The sequence below is a fragment of the Strix aluco genome, chromosome 12, assembly GCF_031877795.1.
Source record: "Strix aluco isolate bStrAlu1 chromosome 12, bStrAlu1.hap1, whole genome shotgun sequence".
Taxonomy (NCBI): Eukaryota; Metazoa; Chordata; class Aves; order Strigiformes; family Strigidae; genus Strix; species Strix aluco.
In genome coordinates, this window is record NC_133942.1 from 22,227,405 (window position 1) to 22,242,418 (window position 15,014).

At 41.9% G+C, this 15,014-nt stretch overlaps 1 protein-coding gene across 8 annotated transcripts in view; it reads right to left on the reverse strand.

Annotated features, from left to right (window-relative positions):
- Window positions 1–2,442: 2,442 nt before the first annotated feature.
- PDE8A (phosphodiesterase 8A) overlaps window positions 2,443–15,014 on the reverse strand; it is a 131,473-nt gene continuing 118,901 nt past the window's right edge. For all 8 annotated transcript variants that reach the window (XM_074836978.1, XM_074836975.1, XM_074836972.1 and 5 more), the window contains 7 exons: window positions 14,428–14,626; window positions 11,469–11,686; window positions 10,465–10,597; window positions 5,743–5,907; window positions 4,685–4,814; window positions 3,796–3,915; window positions 2,443–3,713 (listed from right to left, as the gene is read on the reverse strand). In XM_074836978.1, coding sequence (XP_074693079.1) covers window positions 3,809–3,915; window positions 4,685–4,814; window positions 5,743–5,907; window positions 10,465–10,597; window positions 11,469–11,686; window positions 14,428–14,626 — 952 coding nt within the window. In that variant the 3' untranslated portion in view covers window positions 2,443–3,713; window positions 3,796–3,808. The remainder of the gene's footprint in view (window positions 3,714–3,795; window positions 3,916–4,684; window positions 4,815–5,742; window positions 5,908–10,464; window positions 10,598–11,468; window positions 11,687–14,427; window positions 14,627–15,014) is intronic.

Here is a 15,014-nt window from a genome sequence, read left to right on the forward strand (position 1 = left end):
GGGAAAATCGTAGTATGAAAGCCATCTTCAGACCTGTGACAAGGTAGGTGTGCACAACGCCTGTCTGGTTTCTCCTTTTGTACAAATAAGCAATTACTACACAGAATTTTATACCTATCCCTTGAAGGGATATTCATCTAGGGCAATTTGCTGAGGAGCCAACATTTTTTTTACCAAATCATAATAGTTCAGGCTCACCTGGAAGCAACGAAAGTGATATCCAGGTTTAGCAGCAGTATTACCTGATTGAAAATATGCAGCATGGAAAATAGAGCAAATAATTCTGAATGGGTCATTTAATGCTGAATTGCTGAACTTTATTCAGTTTTAAAACACAAAGCTTTCAGATTAAAACCCCAGAGGTGCACAAAGGACTTCATCATGTCTACATTGGAATTTACTCTTGTATTAGCATTAAAGCAAGAACAAATGAAAAGTGCAGACACTGTGTAAGACTGCCAGCCTGTCTGAAATTGTAACTTCAATCATACTCTTTCAGCTTATTCCAGTGTTCTCCCTTCCATGGTGAAGGACCATCAGTAAAACCATGGTTCTGTTCCAAGCAGAGCTCCATCGCTGAGTGACAGTTCAAAAAGCACAGGAAGACACACTAAACTGGAAAGGGTTCAGAGCACAGGGCATGGGATGTTGCTATGTAATCTTGGAGAAGAAAGTAAGGGGATCTGGAATGGCTGAAGAATTTGCAATGGGATCCGAAGACGTCTGGGTCCTGGAGCGATGAGTATCACATTAGAGCTATTACTGCTCCACAGCAAGGCCCTTCTGCTGCATGGGCAGCAGCCTAGAACCACCCCCACTGAACCTGCAGTCTCACACTGCACAGAAGGCTTAAGAGGTGTAGCTTGTAGAGAGAAGCTCTGTGGGAAGAGATCTTAGGTGAGGATCAGGCATCATGGTTCCAGACTTTAATTATAATCTGTCCCTGGCAACAGTGAAAGTTAAATGGACAACAGAATGAACAGAGCTGCATTCAGTGGCTGCAAATCAGTGGTTTATGCTAACTGAAATTATTGTACACCAATATGGACATAAATCTGGCTGATACAGAGGATTGATTAGCACAGCTCTACACTCCAAGTAATGGCATTAAAGATGCAGTGTGAATTTCAGGGAATTAATCATATTGATCACATCTTTTCGATAAAGATGCATCAGGCATTTTTATAGTAGATTAAATCAACTGCTTTTATCATTCATTAATATAACCCAGAATATCGACTATGCTTATGAAGTAGTATTTTTACCCCCTTCCTGCAGACATTCTCTGGGCCCATATGCTGTTACTGCTCCTCTCCTATCCTCATTGCAGCAGATAAGTGGAGAATGTGTGATACAGCTTGCCTCTAATGAAGCCAGAGCAGCTTTTCCTTGAACTAGGCAGAGGAGCCTGCATGCAACAGAAGAGATCAATGCCAGGTAGCAAATTAAAGCTGATTACAATAGGTGAACATATAGGGAAACACAATGTAATATTGCCAGGAAAACAACGTATCTGGCAGCCAACTTTCCCTCTCCTTGCATGTTCCCTTTGAAAATAGGATACTTGTTTTTTTCAGCCTTCAATGGAAATATATTCGCTCCTTCAGTATTGACTGTAGAACCCCTGGAAGATCAACAAGGACCCCATGCCCTCTGTCCAGCTATTGTCAGTGAGACAGCGGCACGGTCTGGGCACTCCTAGGCAGGATCTGAGCCCCACCGCCTTAGGCAGTATTCACACATCGATGAACTAACAGAAATTACGAAAGGGAATTCCCTGCCCCAACAGCATAAAACCCAAATTCTATGCAGGAGGGGAGAGCACACAAACAGGGTAAGGGCAGCACTGGCAGAAAGGCATAACATAAACATGAACATTAGTGAGCTACACATGGTGGTGGCCCATGAGTCTTATCAGTTGGAGATGAAGGAGAAACACAGAAACAGGTAACACCTGGAGTGGCCACCCGTTCCTTTCTTACCTGCTTTAAGGCTCCCACTGCTGGAGTCCCTGAACTGCTACATCATCCATCACTCCCATGCTTGTGCTTCTTCAGGAATGGTTCAAAATGTCTCTGAAGTCAATTGCCTCTGCACTGACAACAGTCAGCAATTCTTTCAGTGCTTTTGGAGTGCCTTTCTGCCTACCGGGCAGGCTGACAGGATACTCTTCTAGTCCTTCAGTAGAATACAGCGTGGCATGGCTTTTAGCTGTGAAGAGACTTGTCCAAGGGCACACAAGGGTTTGATGGGCTTGCCAAGGGCAGGCCACAAACACAGGGGCTTGACAGCCATATACCATCACGCTTATGCCAGTCCAACCCCCTCAAATCTTCCCTTCCCCAGACAGCAAGTATCTTAGTTATCTTTAAAAGAATTTCACGTATCTGTTAGTCTGCAAACTACAAAGTAAATATACATTTCAAATGAAATGGCTAGGACTTTGACACTTCTTAAAATATACATTTTATTATTTTCTGGTGTTTGCTATGAAGGTTTCATTCAAATTGTGACGGTACAGAGCCTTTACAAACTTCTTGAGTTAAAGGTTTTTGTTGGTGGTTTTATGTTCTGTTTCTTTCATGGCAGAGGAAAATACATAGGCTATAAAATGTTGAAATTCATTAGCTGTTTAGTATTACCTCTTCATATATGCTGTGGAATGCTTTGTAGAAATACTATATAAAATAAGGCAGACTTTGACAGGGAATTCAGTCATAAAGTTTCATGGGAAAAAACAAAAAGTTCCAACATATCGTTATTTTTGTAGCCAAGGGAAGATCAGGTCGTCATCACTGGTTTGTGGGAGAACTACTGCAGTTCTGGTGCTCAGACAGGATACATTTCTTGTTTATTCTACTATTCTCAAGTGAGACCTTTTCAATAAAACTTATTTTAATTAACATAAATCAGACAATATTTAAACATACACATCTATCCTTACAGTGCAATAAAAATGTATCATTGTATAGTATTTTGTATTTGCATTATGAAAATAAAAGGTCTGTACATCAATTAAATGTATATTAATGAGTATGAATCATGTAAATTTGTAATGCATCTAAAGTTGGCTTTGGCTTTTAAGTATTTATAAATTCATAGAAAATATTGAACATCTAACAAAATAAATAAAACGTATCATTTTAATCATAGATGCTAACGATCAACCTCAAAAATTCTTGTGTTATTTTTTACATTTGCTACTAAATTTCTTAGAGAACTCACTTTCAGTAGTGCTCAGAAGTGAATGATTGCACCTTCTGTGATGTGAAAAAATAGAGTACATCTATTTTTCATAGATCAAAAATTCCTTCTTAGAGAGTTGCATTTTGAATGTCTGATTGTTCTATGTAACTGTCTTAAGTGCTTATAAAAAGCATGTAGCTTTCTCATAAAAGCTATGAGTCTCTATTAATAGATACTTCTTTTTCACTTGCAGGATTGAGGATTAAGCAAAATCTTCTAGTGAATGTCCTTTTTATGAGGATTCTTCAAGGTCTTCCAGCTTCACACACTGGTATGAAGATATCACAAAAATATGTTCACTAATAAACCCTCTTCAGTACAAGTACTGCAGCAATCCAGTGTAATTCCACTTGGTAGGCTTATTTCATTGGAGTCCACACATGGTAGTTTGTGGAAGTCAACTGCTGACCTCATGTTCTCTTGAATTTGAAAGTTCCCCAAGCGCATGGGCTAGCCTTACTGTAATACTGAAGAGACCAAAACAAATCTCAAATCACATGAATAAAAGTGAGCTTGAACAAATATGCATCTGGTTAGTAAATTACACACCATGGTCTAATTGCTATTCTGGTGGTGGTCGAAGGCTCCGCAGCTTCCTTTCATCTAGTCCTTTCCAGTATTTAAAGTTATTATCCAGATGCTGCATCAAATTTGGCAGGTCTGCAAATGCTAGGGAAGAAAGGGCAGAGTGTATTTAGTTTGCAGAATTGAAACAGTCACATGATTCTGTCTGCTTAAATATCATTTGAAATGTCTGGGCAACCGTGTGAAGTAGGAAAGCTTAGATCTGTCATACTGATACTTGAAATGGTTTTGGCTGCACAGCTCTCATCACTCATGTATCACTCAGGCCACTGAGAACAGTTCTGTAAGTCTACTTAATACTGGTATTGCAAGTCCCAGCAAAGGGACCCACTTTTCCAGGAGGGGCATAGCTAATTATGCTTGTAATTATTCTGCTTCATCAAATCTCAGTCACATGTCATGATCTGGCATTCAGGAGAGTCACATTTCTGACCACTTTTACCACGGAGGCAGCACTTGGATGGAAATAGCTGCTCCCCCAAGCAGTTTCCAGACTGTAGAAATTTGTCTTGAAGAATAGCTGATATCAACGTGGACAAAATGACTGTGCCCAAAGTGCTATCAAGGAGAATATGGTCTGTTCTCCATTTAGAGAGAAGCAAGTTTAAAACGAAGGAAGTTAAACATTGCCTGAATCTAATGTATTAGATTCATGCTACAATGCTACAATGGCTTGTAGCAGTATCAAAATACTTCTAAGCAGTAATAAAGTTATTAAGCTTACTTGAACTGCAGAAATCTTCCCTTTTCTCCCCCTTTCTTTAGGAGCCATAAGAAAGCAATTTTATATCACAGTAGTTTTAAATGTTCACAAAATAGTTATCGTCAGGAAATGTAGCAGAGTTTTGCTTACCATCCCAGGCATCAAACATATCAGTAATGAAGTAATCAATGAATGATATTTGGGATTTGGGGATGCTGCAAGTATTTCTGTCAAAAACTGGCATCACAACAGGTAAACCTTGCCTCTTTTCTTCATCAGTCTGCAAAAAACACTCTTGTGATTATTCATCTAAGACACGTTCTGTTAATGGGCTTCTTTTAGCAGCAGATTGTTCGGCACTGACTAGAGCATGCAACTGCTAAATGAACAGAGGAACCTGAATAAATCTGAAGCAGCAGCAACTTACTCTCAAGCACCTAGTCGTCTATGTTTCAGCGAAACAGCAGACAAATAGTGCCTTCCAGTGTTTCCCACAAAGTGATACATTTACCTTCTGCATCTACACACAGAGCTGACCCTGAGTAACTTCACACATCACTGATTAAGTTATGACTGCTTTGGAGCTAAAAGATGCTCAACCATTTTCAATCTCTGATGGAAGCGGCAATCTGTACAACTCAGAGATGGCAAAAAACCTTTTTTAATCCTCTTCCCCCCGCCTTGAGGTACCAAATCCCAATTGCAGTATTTGGTCTGTCACTTGTAATAATGATTTTGCCCTCTCCTTTCCCCCATCTTCCTAAAACCTTTCTTCAGCACAGTGTGCTAAGGTCTTACAGCATTTCTTGGAGTGAGTGCTGCTCCCATGCTAACACAAGGACCTGATGATCCTATTCTTGAGGCATAGCCAGCACGTGGTACACAGAAGGCACCCTTCCTCTGCCTCTTGTGATGGGAATGCATTTGCAGGCAAAACTCAAAAAGCCCAGCTCCAAACTGAACAACCTGAAAGCTTAGATTTTTCAAAAACTGCACTGTAGAAGTTGTCAACTTTTGTCTGTCTGAAGGCATCTAGTCTTGTATTGGCATGTGTAATATCCCATCATTTAAGATAAAAAAGCTGTTATTTTTCACATTACGTAATGCAGCCTTAGGTGTCCTGGAATACTGGCAGCATATGCACCCTTCTCTTCCCTTCTACACAGATGCTCACCTGGAATTTGAGCAGCCCATTTTAGCTGCCTTACCTGTGCAAAGTACTCCTCTGAGATGCGTCCGGCCCACTCTATACACTGTTCTATGGGTCTGCACGGATTGGAAATGTCAGCACACTTTATCAACATGCGTTTGATAAGGATACGGTTTTCAGGGGACGTGAGAACAGTTTTGATTGACTCTCCATCACCATTATTCTGTAACATTTAAGAATTAAAAACAATCCATTAGCAAGGTCTCTGCGCACTTACTTAAAAACTCTGTGCTTTGGGAATGCTTTCAGCAGATCCCACAGGGATCAGTCCTGCTGCTGGCTACCATATTTGATGTTCAACTGGATTTATAGGGGGATTATGAATGTTAGCCACAGCTCTGAACTAGCACTGAACTCAGGTTCTGGATTCAGTCACTGTCTTTGTGACAGATCTCTTGGGCACCTTTGGGCAAGTCATCTAATCCCTCTATGCCTTATCTGCCTCCTTAAAAGTGTGGAGAGGATCCATTCCTCACTACACACATAGTGATGAGCACTGTGTAGGCACAAAAATGTAATTCTCTGCTGAAATCCAAGGATTAATGGACTTGCACATTGAGAGTGGAATAGCTGGTTTAAAAAAAAAGGACTGGCCCGAGATGCACGGTCATCCTCAACATGCAAACCTCATCAGCATGAGCATCAATCATTCTGACAGCACTGCTACTATTAGGAGACTCGGATCCCACATTGTCTCCCAGGCATGCTCCTCATTCCCTTCCACTGGACCCACGTTAGCCCATCAGTCTCTGACATGACTGGGAATTTTGCTTTCTGAGAATTTATCAGTATTAAAGCAATACATTAGAAACATGCTTCCAAACAGCCTCATCTTTCCTCTCTAAGTCTAGGAAAGTTTTCAGCCCACACACAGCTTATATTTGGTTCCCAGGCAGCACACATAAGCACGTCAACGGTACTCTATATTTGGAGCCAGTATACAGCTAATATGAGTAAAGGCTTCAATGATCCAGATTAGAAACTATTTTCTGTGGAGCTCTGATGAAGTTTCCAAAGGACAGAGATTCAGGATTAAAGTATCTTAAAAAATTATCTGTAAGTACAACATTGTTACTTGACTCTTTAGGGATGGGAACGTACAGAAATTTACAACACCATCTACTCAGAATAAAACCCCTTTGAAGCAAGGAGTATACGCTAGACTTCTCCGGCACCTAACAAGGTCTTGATCTATAGTCAAGAGCAGTGGCGAAGAAACAGTAATGATAATGATAATAAATAATAACAATAATGATAACAATAATGATGATGATGATGATGATGATAATGATAATAATAATGTGCCACCAGTTCCTGCAGTATTTTGTACGAAGAGGGAGATACAAAGCAGCAGAAACATTCTAACCTTTTATTAGGACATGTTTTTCAGAAGAAAGTTCTTGTGGGGAAGAAAGTTCTTCCTAAAGGAAGAAACTGACAATAATTAAAAAAAGATTATTTGGTAGTATACTGGCTCAGAAACACCAGCTCCACAGTTCTCACCAAAATGAGACTCTCAAACCAATTCTTTTCCCTCAGTTTTAGATATGTAGAAGGGAAGATACAGAGGAAACAAAGTGAGGTACATACATCTCCAAATGCATGGCAAAATTATGTAAGAGAAAGTCAAAATAGAGTGATGGAAGCTCCAGAAACACAAGCATGGAAATTAAGCACGGAAAATTATTAGACATCATTCAGTTAAGGATAGTAGAGAATATCCTAGTAGGTAAACCACCAGGAATCAAGAAAGGATGTTCGCTTCTATGATCTGTTGAAACCAAGGGCACAGTTCTACTTGCTGGATGCGGATGTCTTGGGAATAAAATGTGCTAACTGTGCTTAGTCCCAGCATCCTGCTCAGAGTGCAGAGGTGTCTCTGCATGTCAGATGTTGGCTTCCTGTCATAGGCTTAGGTGACATCATGAAGGGAAATGGGAGGATAAAGGATGCTGGAGCTGGAAAGGATTTTTTTCAGTTTATGAAACAAAAGAAGAAAGGAAACAAACAAAGCAGCTTCTCAGCGTGGCTCTTTGAACAAATATGTATAAAAATAATAAATAAAAAAAAATAAGTGGAACTGTCCCATTTGGAACACTCGGTTGGCAGCTCAGCCTGCAAACACTACACTGAGTCACCGCCATGACTGGAAACCAGGCCAGGAAACACACACTGCCGCTGCAACCAGATATACAACCAGACTTGAAAGAGGATCTGCCAGTGTTGTTCTGCTAGTAACAAGCACAGCAAATGATCTGGTTTACCCACTCACACATTACAGGCCTTTTAATAGGAACCTGCTGAACTGAGAAACTCCCAACCAAAAGAAGGAAAACATTTTGCTTCTTGTTTTCAATAAAAATTATATAGCCTTTGTCTTTCTTCCCATCCTTGGGCAGAATTTGCTGTGAATTGCAAATGCCTTGTGGGGCAGATTACTTCCCTGCAGCCCCTGGGGCTCAAGAGCAGAATTAAACTTTTGTTTGATTTTTATATGTCACTGTATTTGTTTTTCCTGTTTGACTGTACAAGTCCAAGCCCTGTTCTTCAGCAGCAACAGCTATTCAGCTCTGTAACAGGCAAGAAGAGGAGTTTGGGCCTTTGGATGGATGCTGCTGCTCAAAAACCAGCTGCATCCCAATTCTTGGGGCTGGGAGGAGGGGCTCTGTGCACCCAGCCAGGCCAGTACAGAGCCCTCCAGCAGGACCAGGTGCCCTAGAGAGTTACCTACTCCACCCAGCAGCAGCAGGTCCCTTGTTCTTCTCCATGTCTCTTCCCCTTCTACAATGAATGCTGCTATGCCCACCCAGAGAGGCTGTCCAGCTGAGGGCTTAACAGCCTTTCTCCTAGTTTAATCAGTAAAACCAGTATCCTACTGGGACTTTCGCTTCACATTCACATAGTTCTCATTAGCATCACTGGGTGCCAAGAACAAAGCTAATTCTAGCATATACTCCTGTGGACAAAGGTACTCTCCCCTCCAGTTAAGCCCCACTCTGCTTCTGATGGGTGAAGGAACAAGACCTGTTCCTCTCCCACCTTCAGATAATAAAAAGACTGCACTCCCCCATTACACACAACAGTCATAATGTGGCTTTCTAAAAAACATGGTAAGAAAACACAGAAAATTATTACAGCTCCTACAGGATGTTGCCACCGATGCAAACTTTATTATAACCATTTCTGAAAATCTTCTCTCTGCAAAAAAACATTCCAACAAAATTATACGCTGCTCTTACTGGCAACAAAACTGCTGGTTGAAGCTGTTATTGAAACTGGTGTGGTTTTTCAGAATGAGTTCTTAACAGGCAATTTCATTGTGTCCATGGGGTTCCAGATGGCTATTGATTATGTCTATATGATACTGTATTGGGTTTATGTGGCAGGGTTTTGGTAGCAGGGGAGGGGCTACTGGGGTGGCTCCTGTGAGAAGCTGCTAGAAGCTTCCCTGGCTCCAAGTCGGACGCACCACTGGCCAAGGCCGAGCCAACCAGCGACAGTGGTAGCGCCTCTGTGATAATATATTTAAGAAGCTTTAAAAAAAAACCCTGCAGTGGAGAGAGGAGTGGGATGTGAGAGTAACACCTATGCAGACACCAAGGTCAGCGAAGGAGGGAGGGGAGGTGCGCTGGAGCAGAGACTCCCCTGCAGCCCGTGGGGAGGGGGCAAGCTGTCCCCTGCAGCCCATGGGGGTCCACGGTGGAGCAGATGCCAACCTGCAGGCCGTGGAGGACCCCACGCCGGAGCAGGTGGATGCACCCGAAGAAGGCCAGAACTCTGAGGGAAGCCCACGCTGGAGCAGTCTGTTGCTGGGAGGACTGTAGCCCATGTCAGGGACCCACGCTGGAGCAGTTCATGAAGAGCTGCAGCCCGTGGGAAGGACTCACATTGAGAAGTTCGTGGAGGACTGTCTCCTGTAGAGAGACCCCACACTGGAGCAGGGGAAGAGTGTGAGGAGTCCTCCCCTGAGGAGGAAGGAGCGGCAGAGACAACGTGTGATGAACTGACCACAACCCCCATTCCCTGTCCCCCTGCACTGCAGCAGGGGAGGAGGTGGAGAAATCAGGAATAAAGTCAAGCCTGGGAAGAAAGGAGTGGTGGGCGAAGGTGTTTTAAGATTTGGGGTTATTTCTCATTATCCTACTCTGATTTGATTGGTAACAAGTTAAATTGATTTTTTTAAGAAGACAGAAAACCCATGAATGCTGCCAGGCAGTGCTGAAGGCTGAGAGCCCTCATTTCCAGAGAATGTGCCATATGGCAGTCAATATACCTGCCCTTATGCTGCACCACAGTGGTTCCCATTGGGAGTGAGGGAGTAATTCAGCTTCTGTTCTGAGGCAAATCTTGGCTCCTTTGCAGAAATGGCCAACAACAATACCAAGTCTTGCCACTAGCACTCTCTCCGTGGGAGTGACTGTGTTCATCAAAATGGTATTTTTAACAGGAAAACATACAGCCCAAGGTTCTGTTCCCAAGTACAACACCATAGCTCTGCAATATTAATAGGATCCAAGTGAGTCCCACTCACCCTCAAAACGTGTGATGACCATGTTAAGCAGAAGGGCATTCAAACCCAGAGGTGAAAGACACATTTCTAGTCTCTCTTTCTCCATGTTTCTGATTAATTTTCTCAGAATACCCATGTGGGGATTTCCTAGTGCCAAGGGTTCCCAGTCCCTGCCTAGGCATTTTAAGAAGAACTTGCAGTGTTGCTTACCCCATTTTCTTCTAGCGCTGCCAAGGGTTTATTAATGCTGTTGACAAACTTGTTGACATGCTCAAAGTGCTTTGTCATTTCTGTTGCTAAGACCATGTCAATAATGGCTTGGCGAAGGGTTCGATATTCATTCCTGTTTAAAGAAGGAAACAATTAAGAATGCTGGCTGGTTCACAAAGGGCTGCTTGCTAAAACAAGTCTAACAAAAATGCTACAGACCATTTTTATTGAAGAGAGGTGCTGGAGAAAGCAAGAACAATGATAAAGGTTTGGGCAGCTGCATCTATGCTGGATGAAGTACCCTTTGGTGTGCAGAGACATAAGTGCTAGACGCATGACTGGATCTCTGGGAGAAACAGTGCAAGAGGTGGGTGGAAGCAGAGGCACCAGCTACTCAGGAGGGCCACCAGGACATGCCACACCGGTGTGTTCCCAGGACTTTTAGCACAGACACTCAGTAGTAGCTCATGTTTCAGCCAAGTTTTCAGCAATACTTTTCTGCTGTATCTTGAGAGAGCCAAGGCAATGGTCACATCCTCACCCTAAATGCCCTTCTAGGGCTGGAAGAACAACAGGTCCTTCACTGTCATTCCCATTGCAACAAGGCATTTCATTTTTGGCTGATGCTCTGTGACTCTTTCTACCCTTGTTCTACCCAGCAAAGATCTACCCACTCAGCCATAGCTTGTCTTCTACATCTGGTGTTACAAAATGAGTCTTCTAGACTTGCAAACATTAGGATTTACAGTAGTGCAGTATTCTACCCTTATACAGGGTCCACCTTTTTTATCCACAGGAGGAACTGAAACCATAGGATTACTCCTATATCTGAGCAGGACAGGCAGAAGCACTCTATTGTTCTAGAAGCAAACTCCCACAAGGGCTATGGACAGTTATCCACAGGGTACTGCCCTCCTCATGGATCCTTGTTTGCATTATCGTGTTACACAGAAGAAAGTGAGAGATGTTAGTGGGCAGACAGGGACCCTGGGTTTTAAGCTTACCTCTCCATGTTTTTAAATATATTGCATTTGTCATCCCGGGTGGTGAGCTGGAAAGCCAGGGCAGCATGATGGCTCTCCAGCACTGCGGTGTCATTGTAGAGAATTGCTAGCTCACTGCCAGCATTGCACAGGAAAGAATTTGTTCTTCCTGGGTGATCCACGTCATGGACTGTGGCAGCTATGAGTGCGGCAACCTCATCAATCGGATCCAAAGTTTGCTGAAAATAGAAGGATGCTTAGTTTTCCTGGCAGACTCATTAGAAACCCTACTCTGTCCATAAGATTAAGCCAAGTTGCTGAGGAACAAAAGCCAGAACTCTGCAGATCAGCAAGGGTCAGATGTTCTAGACAGAGCAATGGAAAATTCATTATAAGCTTCATGGAACACTGCATGACTTTTTTGGCCATTTTGTGCCTCTTGAATTTTGCCTTAGCCACACCTTTGACAAAGCACATCAAATTAAATAAATGCAAAGTAATTAGTTTGTGTTTTCTAACAACACAGAAACCACCTTCACTTGGACCTAGGGTATTTGGCTTGGAAAAAAGACCATTACTGCTAAAAATTATTCTCTTTCCACCAGACCCCTTCATTTCTTTTGGAAACTTAATGTGTCCTAATCACATTCCAGTTACGTGCTGGCTAGGTTTACAATTTGTAAGGAATGTTTCCCATATATCCAGTTCTATAATAACAGTGTCCTGGGGCTACAGCTAATATGAATTCTATGAAGAATACTTGATAGTTTACATCCATGGAAAAATGACATGACACACTGTACCGTACTTTCTGTATCAGATTCTGATTCTCTTAGTGTGCTGCACTCCATGCTTCATGTCTACTTACATTGGTCATTGCTTTATGCCTAATTATATCTACCCTATAATGAAATACAAAACTATTTGAGTTTTTAAGGTTTTATACTTAAGTTTTAATACTGTGTTAACAGCAGAAAGGAGAAAAAGAACCAAGCATCTCAGAAATACATTGTATACATTTGGAAACTAGACCTTATGCTGTGTTTATGCTGGCTTTTTGTGAAGGATTACAGATACAAAACAATTATTAAAAATTTTAATAAAATGAAAGAAACACAAAGCAGAAATGTTCCTAGTTGAATATGGGAGCAGGGCAGATAATTTCCATTCCAATTAGCTTGAATTTAAGGTCCAAATTCTCTACTGGCTTTGCCAGTACCATTCAGAATGGTTAGACTTGGTAGGTGAAAAGACAATCCCTACCCTACTTTACACCTCCTGAAATTAATGCAGTGACTTGACTTTGATGGAGCTAGGATATTATTCGTTGAGGACTGTCAAGAGGGCCTTGTGGAGAACAAGAAAAGGCTACTGTTGGTTGATAGTTAGCATTGTCTGAAATGCTATCTGCCACGTGTTAGCTTCTTCCATCTTTCTTTCAGCTGCTGCTCATGGGATTCTATTTTTGTGGTATGAAGATTTTTAGAACAGGTGCTCCTCAGAGGGACACACTAACCAGGGCATAGTCTGGCTGAGAAAGACCTGTGCAGATGGGAAGTGGCCAGAAACTGGAGAATACTTGATCTGTAGGACCACAGCAGTGTATCTGACACTTATTTCCTGAGTCTGCCATAACAAACTTCGCAGGGATTTACAGCACCTTTATCCCCAACTTCAGGTCAAGGATTCTAACCTTGTCATCTTAACTCCAGTGGCACAGAAGTGGAAATGATTCTGAGAATACTGCTTCAGTTAGGGAGCCAGAAAATTTTCCCAGGCAAGAACCAAGTTCAATTTACTGAAAAAAATGTTCTCAGTGTGAATTTGAGTGGCAGAATCTGGCCTTCTGTATTTAGGTTAAGTTAAACTCTGGACAACACAAAAGCAGCTGGGCTGTAACTTTGAAGAGAGAATTTTGAACTTTGATTCTGCTCCTTCTGCTGCTGCAACATTTTTTTCTCTTCCTATGCCTACAGAGGAATGGAAATAACATTCTGGAAAAGTAGGCGGCCATGCCTCTGTGGCACTGAAATGAGTCCAGATCTTGTCTGTTTTTCATAGATATTCTTGGGAAGATCAGCTAAACCTCTCGCAAATCAGGGGCTGAAAATATCCAGTGAAGTTCTATTCCCACTTGGCATATAGTATTTGTAAGTCAGCCTCTGGAGAGCACACTAATGAGCTGCAGCTCCAGGTTAAGGGACTTACTACAGTTTTAATGAGCTGTCAGAAGCTTGTTTACAGTCACAAATATCTCAGCCAGGTGCACTATCCTTAGGCAGCCCAATTCAGGGTAGGAATTTCTATCCAAAAATGCAACTCAGAAATATGTACTGCCACTCCACTGCATACACATTCAAGCACTGTTTTAATTCCCCTTCTCCAGTCTGCCCTCTGGGCATGTGAGAACAAAGGTTGCTCTGATTTATTCTGGTTGTCAGTGGCTCTAATACGCCAGTGGGTGTTATGGTACAAGGAACTTCAACAAGTAATCTTTTCCAATACTCTCCTCCAATGCAGTCTCTTTAAGCCTCAGGACGCCTTGTCCAGTGGCTTTGGAAGCACTAAACCTATTTTATGGCCTATATTGTCCTGGGAGCCTTCTGCAAAATGACCATCACAAGGCATAAGAAATGGTGATTTATTACATTAAATCGGTATTTGGCATGTATCATCACAGAAAATAATGGTGTTGTTAGTTCACCTATCTGAGAAAGTTTAACTATATGAAAAAGTTTTGTTTTAAAAGGACGTTTTCTTATTCTCCCATCAAGAATAGCTCAATTCCCATAATATTAGTATCCATCCTTCCACGTACACTGTAAGGGAGATCCTAGAACTCGTGTAAATCAGCCCAGTTCTTAGACCTCAGTCACCAAACTGGTTGGCACTAGGTAGACATTTGGCTCCTGGCATCTTTTTTTCCTTTGAACGCACCTGTACTTCCCACTTACACTGTTTCTTATAAATGTGGACTCACCTTTACTCTTTCCTTAGACAAGAAATAAGCAGTGGCATGTAGTACATCTGCTGAATGAGTAGAATTATGGTAGGAGTTGGAGGAATGGTAGTTAGCTTCAATAACTTGTAACCACGACCTCAGAGTTGATTCTGAACAGTTTAAGAATTCACAGATTCCAAAGCGAGCAAATATTTTGAGACCCAAATAAACCAAAGGCCTGTGGAGAAAAATAGACACAAAGTTTTAAAACAAATGAGGTTGAAAGAATATTACATAGCATGAATAGTATGAATCTATACGGCATTTTTAACCAATGGCATGTCAGATTAGGCATAAGGACTTGTTGCAGAATTACAATCCAGACCTGTAGAAATGTTCTGCCTACCGATCACACACATGCTCAGAATCATGCCAGTTCCTGACACTTCCAGGAATATTAAAAAGACTTGATATTGCTGCTGTACTACATGTAACAGTATTTTGGGGCTTGGGGAGTCTATGTTGGGTAAATGTAGACTGCAGTCAAAATGAAATAAATCAGCAAGTACTAAACTCTGCCCATGAGAGGAGGCAGGTAATCTTGCTGCTGCCACAGATTCCTAAAC